Source organism: Periplaneta americana, chromosome 16 (genome assembly GCF_040183065.1).
Source record: "Periplaneta americana isolate PAMFEO1 chromosome 16, P.americana_PAMFEO1_priV1, whole genome shotgun sequence".
In the NCBI taxonomy this organism is placed as follows: Eukaryota; Metazoa; Arthropoda; class Insecta; order Blattodea; family Blattidae; genus Periplaneta; species Periplaneta americana.
In genome coordinates, this window is record NC_091132.1 from 135,644,386 (window position 1) to 135,664,112 (window position 19,727).

Here is a 19,727-nt window from a genome sequence, read left to right on the forward strand (position 1 = left end):
ATTGTTTATGAATTTCATGTCTGTCTTCAGGACTAAATGAGAGGTTGCATTTAAGGAGACATTCTGTACAATCTTTGTCTAGAACTTTTTTACCAGCAATTTCTTTCCACTATTTAAGGATTTGCGGGCTTTCCCTGTTATCTGGCGTTGGAGATAGACTAATAACAGCCATGCTCTTATTAGCTTAATCACTCATTCCTTGCGAAATTTTAGATGTCACTAAAGCCATCTTCACCATAACCTGCCCCTAGTATTCGAACTGAGTATTTCTTAGCTCTAATAAAAGAGTATCAAATTATCAGAGCAATCCTGTGCTGCGTTTCTTACAAACTGTAAACTTATTACAAACTGGATTAATTTAAGAATGCTTATTCAATTAATTAAAAACTTATCAATTCTCTAACAATGAACAGTATGGTGATTGTATTACAGTGTTGGTTGTATGTTCTGAGGCAGTGTCACCAATAAAGTATTAGAAATGTTAAATAATTTAGAGACAAAGAACACTATCTCGACTTAGTGTTCTTCTAGTCTATATTTTGTTATTGTCAAAGAAAACTAAGTGTAGATAGTGTTGTTTGACACTTAGCATCTATGTAAATTAACACAACACTATCTCCAAAAAAAATAAAACTGTTATTTGTAGCGACATATTACTTTTTCACTATGTAAAGCCTACTTTGTACAACATGATACTATAAATAACTCAAAAAGTCGATTTTTGGAGTTAGTGTCCTTTGACACTAAGCCATCGACATGATTAACGCATGGTTTCTGACTAGCGTGTGGCATCAGGTATCTTGCGTGGGTACATGTGGCAGATAAGGAGAGGGATGGGAACTGTTACTGAAACTATCTTAAACAAGGATATAAGTATTTAGGGCTGGAAAAAAACACAATCGAAGCTAGTTTGTCTTCTTAGGACAAAAAATTTCGGAATATGTATTATATGACTTTCTTGTGTTAAATACTATCGTACCTGGTTTACATGTTTCGATCTTTTATGGGTCATCCTCAGAACTGGTCGTTGTTGGTCTTGGTGCCTCTTGTTTTGTTTCCTGTGAGGGTGTGTTCATGTGGTGTAATGTAGAGTCAAAGAGTGTGTGTGTTCTGAAATTTAGTTGTGTGTTGAGAATTTCATTGGGGTGTATTTTTGTGTGTCTGTATATTTCATATTGTTCTAGTGTGTTTAGTTTCTGGCTTTTTGGTTGGATGTGTAGTATTTCTATGTCTGTGTTGATGTCTCTGTAGGTGTAGTTAGCATTTGCAAATAGGATTATAGCCCTATAATTTTTGATGATACAATCAATGATGACAAATACAGAACACAAATACTCAACCTGTTTTTTGAACAGTTGACCGATACCGAGTGTCAGAGTGCTTATTTCCAGCAGGATTCAGCAAATGTTCATACAGCAGCTGAAACATTGAATTTGATAAGCGAAATATTCGAGGACAGGGTTATTAGTAGAGGATTGTGGCCCTCTAGGTCTCCCGATTTGTCAGCTTGCGATTTTTATTTATGGGGAAATCTAAAAAATAAAATATACCAAGACAATCTGCACACAATCCGTGAGTTAAAAGACAGTATTGTTCGAGAAGTCAGGAGAATTTCGGAAGACGAACTTGAACGTGTAAATGCCAATTTCCTTCAGAGATGTCAGGAATGTGTTGCAGCAGAGGGACATTATTTTCAACACCTTCTGTAGTCAAGTTAGTAAACAATATCAATACTGTAGTTTTAATAACCGACTCCAACGACTGTAGCAGACTCCATTCACCGAGAATGATGCTGGGCCCGCTTGCCACCAAGTGCCGTAGAGAATGTCATAGACCGCTCAGTATAAGAAAATGACTACTTTGTAAATTTTCAATAGGCTATCCGCTATATACATACCTATTTTAAGTAGGTTAGTTGAGGGGATTATTTAAGTGATATGAGACCGAGGAATTGTTTAATGTGGAGAGATACTGTACCAACATTTCATCTTAATCCCTTTTGTTATTTTGATCTCTGAGAAAATTAATATATATGTAATGAATTGTTAACATGGCGAATTGTCCACACCTGTGGAGTAACGGTCAGCGCGTCTGGCTGCGAAACCAGGTGGCCCGGGTTCCAATCCCGGTCGGGGCAAGTTACCTGGTTGAGGTTTTTTCCGGGGTTTTCCCTCAACCCAATACGAGCAAATGCTAGGTAACTTTCGGTGCTGGACCCCGGACTCATTTCACCGGCATTATCACCTTCATATCATTCAGACGCTAAATAACCTAGATGTTGATACAGCGTCGTAAAATAACCCAATAAAAAAATAAATAAATAAAAACATGGCGAATTAATAGGCCTACTATACAAAGTTTAGTAATATTATAATATCAAATTTTGTTACTAATGAAAATACTACTTAAGTTACATTATTATACTTTCTTTGTCAGAGTAGACAAATGTCTGAAATATTTAAAAGTAAAAAGTTTATGGTAATGGTGGTGGTGATAATGATAATGAAGGCGAAAAGTATGATGATAATGATGATGATAAAAAAGAAGTTGTTTATGATTATGAAAGTAGTGACGATAAAATATGATGGTGGTGGGGGTAAAGGGGAGAGGGAAGTGGAAGGCAGTAGGGTTATTTAAGAGTGTATATTATTCATTACATTTAACTTTCATGATTCTTGTTTTAAAAAAAATCTTCAATCCAATCAAGAGCTTTGCCATCAACTGCAGTGCATCAATATTAAAAGTTTTCTTTAATTAAAAAATTAGTTTATTTCTCCATTCTTTATTAAATGCTTGTAATAGGACGAAGAACGTAGCTACTATGTGTTAGTTAGTGACTTATTGTTTTAAGCATTTTTAACTTCTTGCGTGAAATAAGTAGATAAGTGGTAGATACCAAAAGTACTACCATGAGTAATTTATTTAATCCATATTGCTCCTTGGTAAATAGATTGTTCTTGTTTAGATAGAATATAATAATTCTTCCTAAAACAGTCTTCAATAATGACTAATTGTCAAATTTCTTGTCGTCATAGCCTCGTCTACATTATCTAGCCAGTTGTGTTGTGGGCGACCTCTGTATTTTTGTCTGGATAGTATCCATCTTAATACCTAATTTGGAAGTCTCTCTTCTCCCATACCGGTACTGTTTACATAACTTACATTACTTACGAAACTCTCTGCCTCTTTCCATAAAAAGAAATATTATTCAATCGCTAGCAATGCGACATTTTGATTACTGCGATTCTCTCTTGACAAATATAACTGTCAATTTAGTTGAAAGACTACAACGTGTTTATAATGTGTGTGTCCGCTTCATCTGCAATACTCACAAATTTGACCATATAGCGCCATCTTTTGAAGTTCTTTCTTGGATCCGCCTAAAGGAACATAGAATAGCACATTCTTTATCTGTTCTGTTTAGAATATTATTCATTTCTACTCCAAAATATCTGAGAACTCGCTTTGAATATCTTACAACATTACGGAATCAACATCAGGCCTTATTATCCATTCCTCGTCACCGTACCTCTTTCTATTCATCCTCTTTCACAGTGTCAGTTTGTCGCCTATAGCTCCTTACCTCGTCATGTCAGGGATTGCCAAATGGTTAATCAATTTAAATTAAGAATTAAGAACTACATACTTTTACATGAAATCGATTTGTGAATGTAAGCCGATTTTTATAGGTTATTCTATGTGTATATAAATTGTCATTTAGGCCTATCATAAAGTAGAATTAGGATATGAATTGTAAATAACTTAATTATGTATCATGTTTAGTTAATATTTCATTACCGTACAGCCCATGTAAGTTTGTTAATGTGAATGAAAATTATTTTTATATTTATGTATGACTTTCCTATTTTTGCCATTGTTTCAATATGTATTTTACTTCTGGTAGTGTGGAAGAGAAGGCCTCATGGCCTTAACTCTGCCAGAATAAATAAATAAATAAATATTTTTTAGTAGGTTATTTTACGACGCTTTATCAACAGCTTAGGTTATTTAGCGTCTGAATGAGATGAAGGTGATAGTGCCGGTGAAATGAGTCCGGGGTCCAACACCGAAAGTTACCCAGCATTTGCTCATATTGGGTTGAGGGAAAACCCCGGAAAAAACCTCAACCAGGTAACTTGCCCCGACCGGGAATCAAACCCGGGCCATCTGGTTTCACGGCCAGACTTGCTAACCGTTACTCCACAGGTGTGGACAATAAATAAATAAATAAATAAATAAATAAATAAATAAATAAATAACCGAACCATACAAGCAGTCTCTGTTGAATATCTTCAACAATATCTCTATCCTTTTTATTCCTTCTCTTAGTGTTTCATTTCTTATTCTGTCCATCCTCGTTCTGCATAAACTCCGTCTTAAGAAAACATTTTTTTGCTTAAGAACTTATTTTTATTATTTTTCCTTACATCCCACACGTCTGATCCATATAGAATGACGCCTTAGACAAGAGTTCTATAGATCCCTTTTTTTTTTTTTTTGTTCTATGGAATAGAATTTAGTGTTCTTGTCATCTAACTTCCTTTATGTATTCTTACCGTTATCTCATCATTATTGGTTCCCAGTTTGTTGTAAACCACTCCAAGATATTTTAACTTCTTAATATTTTCAATTTGGACTCCGTTCATATCTCAATCCTATCAGTTCCTGCCACTAGGTATTCACATTTTTCCATGTTCATTTTTAATCCAACACACTGATATGTTTCTTGGAGTTTCCTTGCCATGTAACTTAGATCAGCGTTTCCCAAACTTTTCTGAAGTGGGGACCACTTTTTTAAGTCAGAACAGTTCCGCGGACCACCCTACTCTTGTTCCCTTCGAAAGCAAATTTATCATTTATTTAAGATTAGTATACTTACATTTTAATGTAGAAATAATTAATTAAAATTAATTTAATTCAATTAATTTTATATAAGTATTAACTAATTAAGTTAATGTTAATAGAAGAAATTTTCTTATATTGTCATCTGCAAAAAGAGAAATAAAAAAATTAATGCAAAAACATGCCCGATTTTCAACAAGTAAAGATGCAATTTTGCATGTACTATTATTGGTGTATGACGTACAGTACGTGACCATTTCAATGTGCAAACTATTAAGAAAGTCATAAATACATGAAAAGGTTCGGTACTTTGGTCCTGTTATGAATTCGGGTAGTCCCTAGCTGGGTTACAGGCACGACACCAGATGTGCAGAGAAAAGATAGCGAGAAACACCACGTTCATAGTGCTTTAAATCCCTCTTTTTTTGCTAGAGTAGAGTGGGAAGTCGATAGATGGGTAGGGTAAATAAATTTCATAAAATGTCGGTACTGGGAGAAAAAGTGAAAGCGGATTGCCATGTGTCATTTACAAACTGTGAGATTTTCAGCTATAGTGTGATACGCAATTCGTTTGAATTTTATTTTTTTCTTTTGTCTTTTTTGAAGGACCACAAGGGCAGACCTCGAGGACCAGGTGGTCCGCGGACCATAGTTTGAGAAATGGTGACTTAGATCAATCTAGTCTTCTGCTATTATAATCTAATTGTCCACACAGTACAATGTGAAGAACTGATTGTCTCCTATAACTCCACATTTCCTATGCCAGTTTTGCAAAATTTCTCAAAGATACAGTTCAAAGAGTGTGGGATGACAATCCACGTCCTTGACATAGCCCTTTATTCACATAGAACTCATTTGTTAGTTTATTTCCTATTTTCACTCGTGCTATATTATTCTCATACAACTTGATTACGGTATGTACAATGTTCACTAATACTGGATTCACTTCTACTACCCACAAGTTGATAATGGGTATGCTGTCGTATGCTTTCTCTGAATCAGTCAAGAATATCTGTGACTCTTGTCCCACCTTCTTCCATTTCTCTAGCATCAACTTCAGAGTGAAAATGTTATCAATAATCGATTGTCCAGCCAGAAATCTTGCCTGCTCTTCTTGTTGTTTATGACTAGTATCTCTTTCTATTAGTTCTGTAAATACTTTTGAGTTGAGTATAACCTTCCAATAAAAGGGATAACTGCCATCTAGCCAGTTGTATCGTGGGCAACCTCTGTAATCTCTGTGACCAACAACCTGGGAACATGATCGGGGTTTCAGGCTCCCCTTAGGGTTGCGGTATTTGAACTCTTGTGTTTCTAATGTTCTTTTTTTTTTTTTTCAGAATGTGCCGAAAGTACATAAAGGTAAAGCTGGAACTGTAAAGCCTGGGCCCGATGGAATTGTAGTTGATGAACTGGATGCGTGGATAAAAGCAAAACAGTTGATTAGACCTGAGGACCAATTGGAACTTAGTGAACAGGTACAGAGTGGTGTTGTGTATGTTTTATATTTTTCTTTTTATATTCTGACAATTATGACATCACATACCGGTAGTTAATATAACTTGAAGTGTAATTGCTGTATGGTAGGATATTTCTTTTATTTATTTAATTTGTAACCTTATGTTTTTAATGGATACCATCTCTATATATGAATGGAATTGGTTTCGTAAGAAGATAAAATTCTGCAATAGTTTTCGTTGCTCTCTGTAAAATTGATAAGAATTGAAATTCTGAATTTGACAGATATTGATATGCTAGAATGAGAGGAGAAGAAACGGAGTATTCTTATAAAATTTGTCCCAACACTGTCATAACAAATACCATGCAGACTTTCTGAGATGTAAACATGGTGTCCAGAATGAGAAGCCATAACTCTAACATTTCAACTAATCTCTTACATCACATATACTATATATACATACTGTATTATACTGGTATATTTTTTATATTATGACACTATTGTGTATATATAGCCTACAAGGTGATTCAGGAGGAGTTACCACTATTTACGGAGTTTATTTCCGAAGACATTTTGAGCAAAAAAAATTTCATATATAATTACATAGGTTCAATTCTCAATATTTTCAGAATTACATTAATTTGAAAATAATAATAATAATAATAATAATAATAATAATAATAATAATAATAATAATTCGGCCTCGGTAGCATAGTCAATATAGCGCTAGCCTTCTGTGTTCGAGGTTGTGGGTTTGATCCCATCCCAGGTCGATGGCATTTAAATGTGCTTCAATGCGACATGCTCATATGAGTAGATTTACTGGCATGTAAAAGAAGTCCTGCAGGACAAAATTCCGACACACCAGCGACGCTGATATAACCTCTGCAGTTACGAGCGTCGTTAAACAAAATACAATCTAATAATAATAATAATAATAATAATAATAATAATAATAATAATAATAATAATAATAATAATATTACAACTATGAGCAGACTTAAGATAAGATGTGTAATTCCTAAGTTAGCGATTGTTGTCAGCTTGTAGGTGATGATAATACATCAATATTATTTTATTTGCTTACTTATACTTTATAAAGTATACTGTTATTAAAACAATTATATTATGTGAGGGGATAGAAGTTATCCTTGGCAGGGATGTAAATATGGACTTATGAGCGGTGATAACTTGCCATCAGGGGGAGAAATCCCCTCCCCCCATTCCCCCCGTTAATTCGCACCCTGGCCATAAAAGAATATTACAAATAGAGAATGAACTATTCAGAATCGGCTAGTATTCTGAAGCTAAAAATGTGTTGTGAATTCCTTTGGTAGCTTTGTACAGATTTTTTTTTTCTTTTCAATTTTTACTACAAAATTACCGGTACATTATTCTTACGCATTTACCACAACAATTTATTGTTACAAATCACGCCAATCCTAACGTCTTGATTCTCTACAGTTTATTTTTGCATCCTAATGTACAGTCTTAAAGAGTTCAAAAGAGTGGCATGATTTGTAACAGTTGTTGTGATAAGTGGATAAGAATAATGTACCGGTAATTTTGTAGTTAAAAATTGAAGGAAAAAATCTATGCGAAGCAACTAGGGAATTCACAACTAATTTTTAGCTTGAGAATACTAGCCAATTAAAAAAATTATACATCTGAATAGTTCAATTTCTATTTGTAATATTCTTTTACTCTTAAAACTAAAGAAAAAAGGTATTTTAAAAATAACATCAAATAATTAGAGTAACTGAAAACATTGAGAATAAGACCCATGTTTATATGACATTTTTTGCTCAAAATGTCTTTGGAATTAAATTCCATAAGTGGTGGTAACTCTTCCGGAATCACCCAACATATACAGTATAGGCCTATATGTTCCCCATGTTTCTGTTGGCCATGAGCAGCAGGTTCCCATACCCCTGCTACCATCACTGCTTTGCATCCACAAACTCATGGCACTTAACTGGATTAAAACTTATGTACTATGTTACATTAATAACATTCTCACCCTTCACACAGTAGCAAATTCTCTTAATTTGAATATTCCCTGTTAACAAGAAACTAAAGAAATCAAAATTATTGTCTGTACCTAATGCTTAACCAAAATAAGGTAGACCAGGGTAATTTTAAACAGGGGGTAATTGGTAAACAAATGCTGTGAGAAATATAAAACTATCAATATGAAAATTTTAATTTGGGAAATATTGAATTTAACATGTTGGCTTACCTACAAGCAGTTTGGCGCCAAATAGGAGTAACCATTTAATTATGAACAAATGTTTTGTAAAAGTCTACAAAAAAAAGTTGAGAAAGAATTTTGCTTCACCTTCATTTTTGGCTTTGTAAGAAAATGCATACTGCTATTTTTTAAGAAGATATTTTTTTATGAGTAATGTATAGTAGTTAACATTTATTACAATGCTTTTGAGATCTCCCATAACATTTCATTAAATTATGACGTGTTTACATTTGCCCTATAGTTTTAATTGCTTGAGGGGTAATTGTAAACATGAATTTGGTGTAATTATAAACATGTTTTACTATGGTTCCAATTTCGTAAGCAGCACTAAAAAAAGACAAAAATATTAAAGTGTAGGGCCTATATAGTTAATCATGACCAGCCATTTGTCCTTTCAAATACCTTTAACTTCAAATGTATATGTATTTCTAAATTTGCTTTATGTGGTATACCATTTCAGTAATCAAAATGCCAAGAAATTATATTAGAAAGAGACTTCCACCCAACTACACTATAGAGAGTTTAGAGAGGGCTGTCACAGATGTAAAAAATAGTAACTACAGTTATCGTTAAGTTCAGGAGAGGTACGGAGTTCCTATATTCGTCATATATCATAGGTTAAAGGGACGAAATATACCAGTGACCAGAATTGAAGGTGGAAAGTGAAGGTGTTTCTTCTGAAACATAACACAAAATAGGTCAGTGTCTGATAACTCGTGCAAAAGTGGTGTTTACAGTTACCTCCTCTCAAAGGGGCAAATGTAAACAGGTCGGGGTAAATTTAAACTAACAATTATTAAGAGATGAAAAAAGTGAACCTTATTATTTTGACCCCATTTTCAGGGAAAAGAAAGGTCTAAAAATAATACAATTTTTCTTTGTCATGCTTACCATTACTGAGGGTTGTGTAATGTTGAAATACATGTGAAATCAGTGAAAAATGTTTATAATTACCCTGGTCTACCCTAAGCCTAACGTCATAAAAGAACAGCTTCATATAAACTGAAGTGAGGTTTCAATGCATTGGCCAGGAGTTCGACGCCAAATTGCTATTTCAGTGTTGTTGTTGTTTTCTAATGCCATGCGTTTGACAATAAAGTCATTTGACCTCTTGCACTCCAATATTTTTCAGATATTATCATGGTCAGCCACTGAAGCACAGATTTTGAGGTGTTCCGAATCCATTTCTTGATTTGAGTTGCACAATGGGCAGTTAGGGGACTGATATATTCCAATTCTATGCAGGTGTTTGGCCAAACAGTCATGGCCTGTTGCCAATCTAAATGCAGCTACAGACGATTTTCGTGGTAAATCGAGAATTAATTGTGGATTATGATGCAGAAAGTTCCATTTTTTTTCCCTTGAGATTGTATTATCAAATTTTGTTTGTTGAAGTCTAAGTATGTAGATTTAATAAATCTTTTCACAGAGTAATACCCCTAGATTTAGTAACAGGTCTGTAAGTAGCAGTGCTGCCCTTCTTTGCTAAAGCATCCGCATTCTCGTTTCCCAGGATTCCACAATGGGATGGTATCCATTGGGATACAATTCTTTTATTGAGTGATATTAATTGAGAGAGCATTTTATTTATTTGTGCTGTTTGAGATGAAGGTGTGTGTTCAGAGACTATTGATAGAATAACTGCTTTGGAGTCTGACAATATAACTGCATTCTTAAATTTATTGATGTGGCATAGAAGATTCCTGAGACTTTCACTTATTGCAATGATTTCTCCATCAAAACTTGTTGTTCCATATCCAAGAGATCTATAAAGTGAGAAGAGACAGCACGTAACACCTGCACCGGCACCTTGTTCTCTGGAGATCAAGGATCCGTCGGTGTATAAATGAAGCCAGTTTTGTGGAGGGTACCAAATATTAATTGTCTCTGGAGACAATAGTTTCATTATTTCAGTGTTTACTTCTGATTTCAGTATTTCTTCTGTTAAATTTAGATTATACTCTATATTTAATAGAGTTAAAGGGTTTGGTTTAATTTGTAAGTTTTCTTTTAAATTCGGGATTCAATGTACAGTACGCTGTAAATCAGGTTCTATACCTATTCATATAAACTCTGCAATAGTTACGAAAATATGCCAGGGCACCATCATGGTATATACGTAGGAAAAAACAAAATTATTTATTTTACCATGGCCCTCAGTGTTACTTAGATCAATTAACACACACATCACATTTTGTAATTTTATTACCGAATGAAATGTTTCTGGGGATATGGGTTCCTATAATATGAAACTTGTTCATAATCTCTTCTATCAGTCATGAAAGTTTGTAACAAAGTCACAGAGTCACTCTGTCAAGGATTTTGTACAATTCGTTGAAAACATTAACTTTGATGAATTATAAGAGCGTATAAAATTGTATAAGAAAGCATGTAGTGTTACGTCATGTAATGGATCATGCGGATGAAGAAAAAAACACACTATTATAATAGTTTCTTACATTTATTTCAGCTGTAACCTTAGTGAAACAAATGTTACAGTATGTAATGTTCATTACTTAACAGGAGCTGAAAGAGGAAATTGCAAGAGTTCTTACGACGAACAATCCTCAAATTCCTTCCAACATAGTTGAATTTAGTTTCAAAGAAGGCTGTTTTGTTCCTGTTCCACCAACCACACAAACAGTACTGCTGTTAGACATCGAAGGAACAATTCTACATAGGGACTCAGAAGAAGCAAGAAATCAGTTACAAGGAATAATCGGAAGTAAGTAAGCCTACCGTAAGTATAAATAATACCTTGCTTTTACTTATTCAAACACCTATGATTCTTGGTCTGTGGATAAGCTTTGGGGCTTCTACCGCGTTGTCTTGGTGTTGGTGGCTGACGTTTCGACCGCTGTGTTGTGATCATCTTCAGAGCAGTTGGATAAGGAAATAGTCTGCGAGCTCGTATATATATATAGTAGTCTCGATGTGGGAGTACTTTCGGTGATAGGTCCTCCCCCCATCGAGACTACTATATATATATATATATATATATATATATACGAGCTCGCAGACTATTTCCTTATCCAACTGCTCTGAAGATGACCACAACACAGCGATCGAAACGTCAGCCACCAACACCAAGACAACGCGATAGAAGCCCCGAAGCTTATCCACAGACCATGTACACCAGCCGCGGAAGCCTACGCGAACACCTATGATTCTTAATTGCTGATGTAAAAAATTATAGGCCTATTCTTATCATTGAATTTTAAGAATAATTATTAATTACCGGTACTAACTTAATCTTGGTTGCTTCCTCTGTTTTGGAAGCCACGCTATGCCACTGCTAACATGAAGATGCCAGTAATTCGTTTGAATTACAAAATCGATTTTTGTAGATTAAGCCATTTTGGTGCTTAACATGTCAATTTTAGAATTTTAATAGTCTCTGTAGTTACAAAGGAAAGTTACCAGTAAGTAAAGAATTACGATTACAATTAAAATCTCGTAGTCTGTGATTAGTAGAACCCGGATTTACATCTAGTATATAAAAGTGAATGTGGGTATGTATGTATGTTCCCTATACAAATCTACACGCTTTGACCAATATGTACCAAAGTTTGCACATTTAACCTTCATAACCAGGAGAAGAACATAGGCTATATTAAAATTGTTAAAATGGACATTAAATTAATTAAAATAGTAAAAAATAAAAATAAATACGATCAATCATTTATGTATAATACTAAAATGCAATCTTCTATAGTCAATTGTTCTTTATTATTGTTTGTTGTATTCAACATCGACTTTCATGAGGCCATGGAAAAAGCAAAACGATATAAAATAACATTGTAGATACATCATGAAGGCCAAAATCTAGACATTTCATGCAATAAATATCCTTATGAAGTCCAGAAACGTATTATGCTTTTCTCGAGACAGTTTTTGATAGTGAGCAGACTGTGTTTTATCAAACTGAATTCTTAAATTCTTTGAAATCACAAGGATTGCCAACACATAATGTAATTCTTAATATTGAATTGCCAATAATACTATTGCGAAATATTGAGCCACAAGAATTATGCAATGGAACAGGAATTGGTGTGAAAAAACTCATGACAAACGTAATAGAAGTGACAGTATTAACTGGCAAAACGAAAGGAAAAGATGTTTTTATCCCACATATTCTTATGATAGCCAGTAACATCCCATTCGATTTTAAGCAACTGCCATTTCAGTGCAACTAGCATTCGTAATGACCGTAGTAAAATAAAGCCCAAGGATAGTCGCTCAAAGTTGCAGACATTCACTTAAATCTCCGTGTTTTTCACATTGTCAATAATTGCGTAACTTGCTTTCAAGTGAGCACACCTAAACATATATACACATTTATACAAAAGACGGGAAAACGAATTGTATGCATATCAATGAGACTCTTGTCATGTTCCTAATGTAGTATGTGAATATACGTAAGCCCACTGAAAATAAGACATTAATTTACATTTTCTTTATTTTTGTTCATTTGAATTGATTGGGATGCCGATATTTTAAATCCAAGATTTGGACGGCTATCATTTCGATATACTACTTACAGTAATTCTAAAATGTATATCTTTCAAAATATTATTGCCCATGTCCAATACTGTGTTATTGCGAAATTTTATTTGTGTAATCAAGTTGACAGTGTAGTATGTCAAGCGTTGTGGAAAGAACGATCACTTCATTTTCTATAACATAGGATGTCTTTCAGAATATTATTATTTATGCTGAACAATGACTTCCTGCAACATTATACTCTATCTGCATTCTGTATAAAATAAAAAGTAATATATTTAATATGTTCTGAATTTGTTAGATATAATATCTCATGTAATATTTAAAAGGTCCACACCTGTGGAGTAACGGTCAGCGCGTCTGGCTGCGAAACCAGGTGGCCCGGGTTCGAATCCCGGTCGGGGAAAGTTACCTGGTTGAGGTTTTTCCGGGGTTTTCCCTCAACCCAATACGAGCAAATGCTGGGTAACTTTCGGTGCTGGATCCCGGACTTATTTCACCGGCATTATCACCTTCATATCATTCATTCGCTAAATAACCTAGATGTTGATACAGCGTCGTAAAATAACCCAATAAAATAAATAAATAAATAAATATTTAAAAAAAAGGCCGGGTATGATATAAGCGGGTGTACAGCTGTCAAGGGGTAAAAAATATTCCAATATAAATTGAATTACATACGTATATATGGATTCTTTGGTACGACCAATAGATAAATTTAGGCTCATGATGACACCCCAACGATTCAGACTGGGAACAAGAGAATTCTCTAATTACCATCAGCTGTCTCTGAAATTCAAGTGAAAGCACACATAGACTTGAAATTACGTGAAATGTATGTCAGCACAGCTTCAGTTAAATGTACAGATCTTATAATTATTTTTTCTCTGCCTCTGTACAACGTCACATTTGTGGCAGGGAGGAAAGGAGACAGCAGAAAAATTAATGATGTTTAATATGCTGACAGCCACGACTAAGATAAAGCACTTGAAATTTAGCGGTAACTGACCAGCAGAGATAAATAAACAAAACGAATAAATATATAAATTTAAAACGAAGTTGAACGTCAGGCACATGATGAAATATTTTCTTTTCGGTGCCTGATCTACAATTGTTTTAAATTTAGTTAAACCTGGCAGGCATTTGGCTAAGGAGTATTAATTCATGTAGGCTAAGTGAAGTTAAGTAAAGATTCATCTTTATGTGCGAGGAAAGTTTAGTAAAACAATTCGTTTTGGTTATCTATAGTTGGGTTTCCGAAATTTCCGAAAATTTAACAACCAGTTCATTTGAAAACAGAAGCAGAAAGGAAAACCTGGGCAATGCCGGGTACTTTCAGCTAGTGTATTTATAAAGCTTAAAATATGCAATTTAAATTTCGAAAAATAACAGCTCGAAAATATTTTTACATTAAATGGAGTAAAAAGATGGCAGTTTTTTTAAACCTCAATCCATGCACAATTTGTTGAAAGTTGTGAAAAACCTTGTAGCCTACATTACAATAAAACACAGTTAAACAACTAACTTTAGCTTTACAAATATTACATAAGTACCAGTATAAAATTTCTACCTTTTACCCACATTAAAGCTGAGAATTGCAGGGAACAATGAATGCCATCTTCGTGTTTTCCATGGTGAAGCTTCTACATCTATCAGAAGACAGATTTTTGAGCAATGAGGATAATCTCTTCGCATCACAAGAAGTCAAAGGTGCATAGGATAAACTCCATAGGCATATTCTTCTTATGTCAACCCCTTTTCTAATTCTTCTGCTTCACAAAGTAACAGTTTTGTTATCTTACAAACAGAATAGTATCCACAATTTTTTTGCAGGCGTTGATTGAAGGTTTTTGGGAACGTTTCTTGCAGTTCCGTGTTTTTCAGGGATTAAAGCATAAATAATTTGAAGTAAGGACAAGAATTTTGCATTGGAGAACACAGCTTCTATTTTCTTCTGACCCACATGGTACTGAAACAAATGAACTAAGCATAATGCAACGTTTCCAGAGGGCGTTACTCATTCCTTATTCATTAATCTTCGGAGATTTGCTCAGTATGCTATATTTTTATCACAAAAGAAAATAGACATCAGAATATGTCCAAAATACGCAATTTTTATACTGAAATAGGAAAATATGCAATCATATGCACTAAAAAGTATGTGTTAAGTGACTACTATTGTCATGATAATAGAAGGAAACCGCGTTTGCATGTGTTAAATTAGTTTTTATACAACATACATGTTGCATATAAATTCAGGCTCTACTAATTAGACTCTGTTGTTATAAAGGGGATCTTAGGCAATTACAATTGAGGAGTTATATGTACAAGGGGCATATACCTCTATAAGCCCTTTTTAGGTATAATTCATTTTCTTGTTCCCCATAGTCATGTTGCTCATCATGGTGATCGATTGTTTATCTGCATATCATGATACACAACGGTACCAGTATAAACTTTGTAAAGAACACGCCAGTCATTAAGAGCGGAATTCATAGTCGTCACTTATAAAATGAGTGAACCCTTAAGTAATAAGGGATTGCTTATAATAAGTGAACCCTTAAGTAAATCCGAAATTCATAGACAACACTTATTCTCACGTAATGAGTGTTCACTTACAGCTGCCGGACATAACGTCATAATAAAAGCTGGCTCTCATTGAACTAATCAAAGGCCGTTCTACATGTGGAGTTGCTATAACAACGAGTTATCAATATTATTATACTAAATAACAATAAACGTAGCTGAAAATAAGTACAGAACGTTATGCTGAAAGGAAAGAATTTTTCCAAAGAGAAACAACTTCTACTTCGAGAGCTTGGTTTAAGGCATAAAGATATCGTAGGAAACAGGCAATCTAATTGTGTTGAAGAAAGAAAGCTGCTTGGGAAACTACTGTGTCAGAATTCAATTCCAACCCCGAAAATATTTGAAGGAATGTCGAGCAGTTGAAGAAACTATGGGAAAATATAAAATTTCTTAGGAAGGCAGAGTTCACGGCAGAAAACAGAAGCTTACTGAAAACTGGTGGTCGTCCAGCGTCTGACACCAACGTTGAAGACGACCCTGAACTCGATTCCTGTGGCATTGATATTGAAATGTACACATACATATGTGCTGTCATTAACACTGATAACTCCCAGGAAACCAGCTTTCTTAAAAAAAGTCCACTTTTAATGCATTGAATGCCTCTACAGATGCTGAAAATTTTATGAACTTTTTATTTTACGCGATACTGCTTTGGAGAACTTTGAAATTATTCTGCACACTATAGGCTGACTTATGTGGTACATATCTGCATACCAATTGTAAAATAATGTATTCGGTGTTAATAAATTATATTAATTCTGTTGTGAGAAATAGACCTAGTGTAATTACGACCAACTTGAAATGATGATGGTGGATAAAATCTTAGTGCTATCAACATTTCCAACAGTGGTGGGAGTGGTAACCCTCTGTTGTTTGCAACATACAGTATTTGTCTATTAAAGGCAGTAAAATATCAATAACTGTGGTCTTGCGAAAACGATATCGTTCCTTAAATTCCACTATACATTTCCAAAGGATTCTCCATGTCTCTAATATACCTTTTTAGGACACGTATATCTTCCTCATTTCGTTCAACAAACTCCACAAAATCCTCAAAATCATTCTCGGTATCCATTTTTAAAATGAGGGGTCACTTAAGTAATCACTCATTATGTGAATGAAGGACAACTATGTATTAGAAATGAGTATAAGGGTTCACTCATATAAAAGTGACGACTATGAATTCCACCCTACGAGACTTTGTTTAAATCATGTGGCTACACACAAAACAAGTGACATTCATCTTAACCATAAAAATTTTCAAAATTCAGTCTTATCAAAGAATGATATGTTCTCCACAATTCGGGGTTGCAATATGTTCCTTATATTCTGTGTCTTTTGAACCATTTTCCTTCACAAAAAGATGTTCAATCATTCCACTGGATATAAGTTTACCATCAATTTCCATAGTACAATTTAATATTGCCAAGGAAAATTATATTCGGAGTCTCTTTAAATACCTCACTGAAGAAGAGATGGCTTGGTTTGAAGAAATACTCTCCAAAGCAAACCAACAAAATATGGCAGGAGGAGGAAGAGAGCGAAGTGACTCAAATAATGAAGACCGTTGAGATGAAAAATGACAAGCAAGAAAAGTTTTTGTATCATTTGTTAAACTACTCGTATCATCAAAATTATTATAGATTCCACATCAGTCTATTGAAAAATATAAGTTATTAATTTATTTTGAATTATCTTTACTTTATATTATTATTATTATTATTATTATTATTATTATTATTATTATTATTATATTTATTTATTTAACCTGGTAGAGATAAGACCATCAGGCCTTCTCTTCCCCTCTACCAGGGGATTACAACTACAATATTAAGAATACAATTACAATTATAATTACAATTAATATTAAATTTACAAATACAATAAAAATCAAAGTACTAAAAGATTAACTGATTAATAAAAGCTATACAGTTTATTGCAAAAGTTAAGAAGAGAGAAGCATTTATTATTATTATTATTATTATTATTATTATTATTATTATTATTATTATTATTATTATTATTATTATTATTATTATTATTATAAGAGACTTAAACAGAAATTTGAATTTAGTTTTGGTATAATAAATTTCTGTTATTAATATTTTATGTATACTAAGGGCGTATACTAGCACATTTTAAAATGCAAGTTGCTATTTCTAATTTTACAATATCTGTTTCAAAGAATTGTCTTGAATAATAAATGATTATGTTCATTACCGGTACTGCATTCATTAAAACAGTTTTTTTAAGTACCCTCTTAGTACAAGCACTAAACCAAAATAAAAATTTCAAATGTAATTTCCTCCGATCATGGTTTTCTGGTATACGCCCCTTGTACATATAACTCCTCAATTATCATCTCATAGTCTCTGAATACAAAGAATTTAAGTTGCCTACAAAACAATTGCATAAATTTGCTGTTACTGGTTTCACAGGACAGTTCACCAAGATGGCACCATGAATTTCATTTTTGGGGATCTGATGCAGTCCAATATTTATCTGTTACTTTCTGCAGTTGTAATGGAATTAATAGTCATTGGTGTTGTCCAGGGTTAGTGAGCAATACTTGTGCTCTGAGACTGCTTTTGAGTGTGAGCTCGTATTGTGGTTGGGCTAGTTACCTAGTTGGATTCTTTCCGAGGTTTTCCCCGACTGTAAGGCAAATATCATGTAATTCCGTGACGAATTGTTGAACTCGTAGAGCCAAAATGCCATCCTATTACCATCAATTTTAGCCACTGGCATAGCTCAGATGATAACTCTTTTGTCTGCCGATCTGGAGTTCTACTTGTATGTAAGCTTACTCTCGGCTCCACAAGTAAAGAACCCTGGCCTCACAGATGACACTGATAGACAGGCCAGGTAGGGGAAGTTGTCTTACTAAAACTTTCAGCGTTTGCCACGTTGCTCTTGGCTGGACTCTTTAAATGTATTTTCTTTTGCAACTGGTTGGATTCTTTTTAATGTACTTTCTATTTACGAACAAATTAAATCAGTTGCATAATAATAATAATAATAATAATAATAATAATAATAATAATAATAATAATAATAATAATATATTATTATTATTATTATTATTATTATTATTATTATTATTATTATTATTATTATTATTATTATTATTATTATTATTATTATTGCTGCTGCTGCTTCTGCTGCAGGTCATCACCGATCATCAAGTGGTTAGCATGCCTGTTATTAGATTAAGGAAAGTAAACAATATCTGTTGTTGTGCCATCGTGCATTGAAATATTTATATTTAGTCCACTGTATATACTGTAGGCTAGGCCTGACAAATTTAGTGAACAAGATTAGGTTCTAGTTCAATTATAAGTTATTTGCTACACAAAAGTAACACTGAAAACTGTGATAAGGTACATTGTCATGTACTATTACAGAGGGCTCCTGTAGCATTTTCAGGACACTATTTTCGAACCACTCTTCGAAAACTGCAGAACTTTGTGCCATGATAATCTGTAGGTGCATCTGCCATTTTCTTGTGAATAACAGCTAGAGCAACATCTATGAAACCGAAACTCCCCCCACAGTGCATAATAACAATTCTATCATCCTTTGCTTCTGATATCGGTACCACACATTTTCGCAGTCGTCTGTTCAGTTTTTCATGCGACACATTATGACTGTCGTACCAGGTTTCGTCTAAATACACATCATTGTAGCCTTGTAAACGCAACTCTTATCTGTTCGAGATACGAGTACCTCCAGGCAATGATGTTACTGGTTTCAGCTCTGGTGGATATTCTTTGCACTGTCTTATGTAAAAACCCCCATACTTCAGAGTATCTACGAACAGTACTTTTCCTATAAGGAAATTCGTAGTCAATGCCACTAGTTTTCTCCCGCATAGTATGCGTTACGGACTCTACTGTTGGTGACATTCTGCTCTTGTAGCATTCGTACACTGTTCGTCGCACAAGAGCATGTGTAAAATCATCAATTTTTTCAAAAGGATGGTTTCTCTTTCTTCCCTTTTTTTACGGAGTGTGATACGTAGATGGATCTTCAATATTTTATATTCTCTTTATACTACTTAAACTAAAACCTGTCGCCCCTTTC

The 19,727-nt window shown here is 34.0% G+C and overlaps 1 protein-coding gene across 1 annotated transcript in view; it reads left to right on the forward strand.

Annotated features, from left to right (window-relative positions):
• The window catches only part of LOC138691248 (dynein intermediate chain 2, ciliary), a 73,331-nt gene that overhangs the window by 13,426 nt on the left and 40,178 nt on the right, over positions 1-19,727 (forward strand). The window contains exons 2-3 of the mRNA XM_069813072.1: positions 6,183-6,320; positions 11,076-11,277. Of these exons, the coding sequence (XP_069669173.1) occupies positions 6,183-6,320; positions 11,076-11,277 (340 nt within the window). The remainder of the gene's footprint in view (positions 1-6,182; positions 6,321-11,075; positions 11,278-19,727) is intronic.